A 3,892-nucleotide genomic window follows, 5' to 3' on the forward strand; every position below is an offset into this window, starting at 1 on the left:
TCTCCCAGCACATGAGGTGGGAAGTCAACACCATCTCCATCCTGAAAAGGGCCCATCAGAGGATGTACTTCCTGAGGCTGCTGACGAAGCATGGCCTGCCACAGGAGGTGCTACGTCAGGTCTTCACGGCAGTCATCGAATCAATCCTGTGTTCTTCCATCACGGTTTGGTTTGGGGCCGCCACAAAAAAGGACAAAATCCGACTTCAACGGACAGTTAGGACGGCGGAAAAAATCATTGGCACCGCCCTACCCACTCTTGAGGACTTGCACACTGCAAGAATCAAAACAAGGGCACGGAAAATCCTCCTGGATCCCCCGCACCCTGCCCACCACCTTTTCCAGTTACTCCCCTCAGGCAGGCGCTTCAGATCCATGCGCTTGGTGCCAGCAGACACTTAAACAGCTTCTTCCCTCAAGCCATCAACTCCCTAAACAGTCACTGACGTATCGTAGAAAGGGTTCTGTCAGTCGTCATCTGTACCTGTGGGTAAAAAACAAAAAAAGCAAAAAAGGACGTTTCGCTTCTCTCACAGAAGCTTCGTCAGCGGTAGACAACCCTGAAGTCTCCGTGAAGACTCCGGGAAGTTGCTCTGCGCTAAAAAGCTGAGCGTGGCCTGTTTGAGGACTGGGTGGGGATGGTTAGTCACGCCCCTATTGGTTTATTAGAGGCCCATTGGTTTCTAAATTCCCTATCATTGGGTCTTGATTAGGCCTATTGTTTGGGCTAAGGCTGAATAGCTACTTTCAGTTAGCCTGATCAGCATATCTATGTCCCTTACTGGTCAACAAGTTATTGTAAATAGGAGACAGGTTAAATCTGATACCTCCTTCACGGTTCAGAGAGGGTGAAAATTTTTTAACAAAAATCGCTTCTTTTACCCCCCTTTCAAACCATCTCTTTTCTGTTCCTAGGATTTTTACTTGTTCATCTTCAATTGTGTGGTTTGTTTCTTTTAAGTGTGCGTATACTGCACTTTTGTTATCATTGTTTTTCCATTTGTGTTGATAAAGTCTTTTCTTGAGTGTTTGTTTGGTTTCTCCAATGTAATGTTCCTTGCACTCACTTTCTTGGCAACGGATGGAATAAATCAGATTGCATTTTTGGGTGTTAGGAACCCGGTCTTTGGGGTGCTTGATACTTTGCACATTGTCTCACAGTTGTCACTGGGTGGTACCACCGCACTACGGTTCACTTACATTACGAAATGTCCTTCCATACCTATTTGTCATGTCCTTGTTTATGATGATACTCATGCAGCGTGTTATACCGGAGACAAATTCCTTGTGTGTTCTACATACTTGATGATTCTGATAAGAAGTACACACATATTTCACCACTTTTTTTTTCCATTTCTTTGCAGTCTCAGCGGAATCACCACTTATGCAAGTGAATCATAGATATCTGTAAAGACAATCTCCATGAATGCGTGATGTGTGATGTCATTTGTCCAAAGCGACATTTCCTTACAGACGAATTTAATGACATTTGTGGAGAGGAAGAATGAAATTGTAGTGGATAATGTACATGTGAAATGTTCTTTTTGACTAAGAAAAACTCAATATTTACAGATAACTGTAACACATCGTATCCTGGCTATCTAAACTCGCTCCCTTCAAATGAAATTGAGGAACTCATTTAATTTTGGAGTGAATGGGTGATGATGGTCATCTGCCGTGATCCTGTCACCACCATCACCACGACGACTGAGTGTCGGATGCACTAATCAGCAGTCAACCAAACAGCTGGGGCTAGTCTTTGGGTTCTCAGGGAGTGAAGTTTGACTGATTTATGTGCGTGTGTACAGTATGACAATCCGAGCATGACTCATTGATTTATGCTCAGTGCAAACATTGAATTAAGCGTAGGATGACATTGCTCAGTACATACACTGGATGGATGGATGGATAAACATAGCAATTCAAGACGGTCTTTGCACAACTTGGTGATTGGGCCCCAATAAACAAAGCAATTGAAGGGAATGTAATGTGCTCAACTCGGTCTGAAAATGTGTTGAAAACAATAAAAACTGTAACAGTGCCAAAGATTGAGCAAACAGTGAGGGTGGGTGGACAGAAAGTCAGACTGACACTTATTTTATTTTAGTGGAGGATGTTGATTTTGCTTTGGATTAGTAATTGACAGAGACTCACTGATAGATTTTCCTGGGTAGAGCTTAGCTTGTGTGTATCCTGGAACATGAGTCTCATCCTTGGCTCGTAAAGTCTCCAACTCATGTTTAATGATGTACTGGCACTCCGCCATACTGAGGAAGCCATCACCATCCCCTATAAAACAAAAATGGAAAGAGGGAAGTTTATATGATGAAATTTCGAACAAACATACAAGAAAAATAATGAAAGCCTGAGGCAATGCTAAAAGCCACATTCTGATGAAATAATTAGCAGTGGTGGATGGTGGTGGACATACATTAACACTTCTACTTAAAGGAGGAAAATCCTTGGATCAATCAGCAATTAAAACTTGTCATAAAACCAATCCCAAATTGACCCAACCCTGAGCTCTTAATTATGTTCTGTAATCAATTCATCTAATTAATCTGTGTTAATCTCATCTAAAAATTGCTGAGAAAACCCTTTATATTCATTTTAAATTCATTACATTATTGAGGCAGAGCAAAAGATTGACATCACAAAAAAGTGGCATTATAAAGTTTATTGTTTCTAAACAGAGTCGAACAGATGCAGTCCTAGCCATTTACTTTCTGCTGTATTTGAGACTAGTCCCAAGTCCAGAGATGAAAGGGAACTTTCCTGAAAATGCCAGGGAAGAAAAATAAATAAATAAATTTCATATATATATAAATATATATAAATAAAACTGGATAGCTCAGTTGGTAAGGCATCGGTTTGGCGTACGGGAGACGGTGGTTCGAATCCCGCCTGGGGCAAAAATGAGCACATAACACCATCCAGTGTGGGTCCTTGGGCAAGATCCTTCACGCTATGCCTATCGCATACAATGATGAGAGACAATAAAACAAATGACATGCCGGCTCAGACATCGCCCGGCCAAACAAGGTCTGCGTCAGGTGCTGGGGAACCAGAGAACCTTGATGAAAAATGGGTGACTGGAACAAAGCGGAGATGGGCGAGATGCGATAACATACATACTTCAAAACCCACAGTCACGGTTGACCACGAAACAACTAGTAGCTCAGTGTTCCAACATCCACAAACGTCAACTGCTGTAACAACTTGAGATTGATGAGGTACAACGCAGGTTCCATGGTGAAGGGCCCCAGGCTGCCAGATCAGAGGAGGAGGTCATACCAGAGATTGGGAGGCAAGCCCCAATGAATGCAGATGATGAGATTGGGAGGCCAGCCCCAATGAATGAAATGCTGAGCGAGGCAACAACTGACCTGAAAGCGAAGATCATGGCGAGAATGAAAGCTGGGCAACCTAGAAACCGATTACAACGGCTATGTGAAGTACCACCTGAAAGTCTCATGGAAAGTGTGAATGCAGCACTGAGGGCGATCCCAACCATAACGATCACGGAAACCAAAGAGCTGGAAACCAATGAGCTGATATACGCTTCAGCATCAGTGATCCTAGAGATGCTTGGCTATAAGAACAACCATGGAAGCCATGAGATACGTTAGCCACCATGGAAAAGACGGTTGGAGGCTAAGATCAAGGCGGCTCGGCCCAGAGAGGTGTGATGAAAAGGCCGATACCCGAGAGGTACATCCAGATGACCATACCTTAAGCACTCGAAACTGCCAAACAAAGGCTCCAAGCCTTGTCCAGTCACCTAAAGAGGTACACGAAAGAGAATGAGGCCAGACGAATAAACAGGCTGTTCGCAACACAACCTGCGAAAGTGTACGCTCAGTGGCAGGGTCCTAACAGCAGAGCTGACCCAC

The 3,892-nt window shown here is 43.6% G+C and overlaps 1 protein-coding gene across 4 annotated transcripts in view; it reads right to left on the minus strand.

Moving 5' to 3' along the window:
- The window catches only part of ano10a (anoctamin 10a), a 108,176-nt gene that overhangs the window by 80,842 nt on the left and 23,442 nt on the right, over window positions 1–3,892 (minus strand). For all 4 annotated transcript variants that reach the window (XM_019895057.1, XM_019895058.1, XM_019895060.1 and 1 more), the window contains exon 4: window positions 2,154–2,288. In XM_019895057.1, coding sequence (XP_019750616.1) covers window positions 2,154–2,288 — 135 coding nt within the window. The remainder of the gene's footprint in view (window positions 1–2,153; window positions 2,289–3,892) is intronic.

The sequence above is a fragment of the Hippocampus comes genome, unplaced genomic scaffold (genome assembly GCF_001891065.2).
Source record: "Hippocampus comes isolate QL1 unplaced genomic scaffold, H_comes_QL1_v1.1 scaffold146, whole genome shotgun sequence".
NCBI classification, from domain to species: Eukaryota; Metazoa; Chordata; class Actinopteri; order Syngnathiformes; family Syngnathidae; genus Hippocampus; species Hippocampus comes.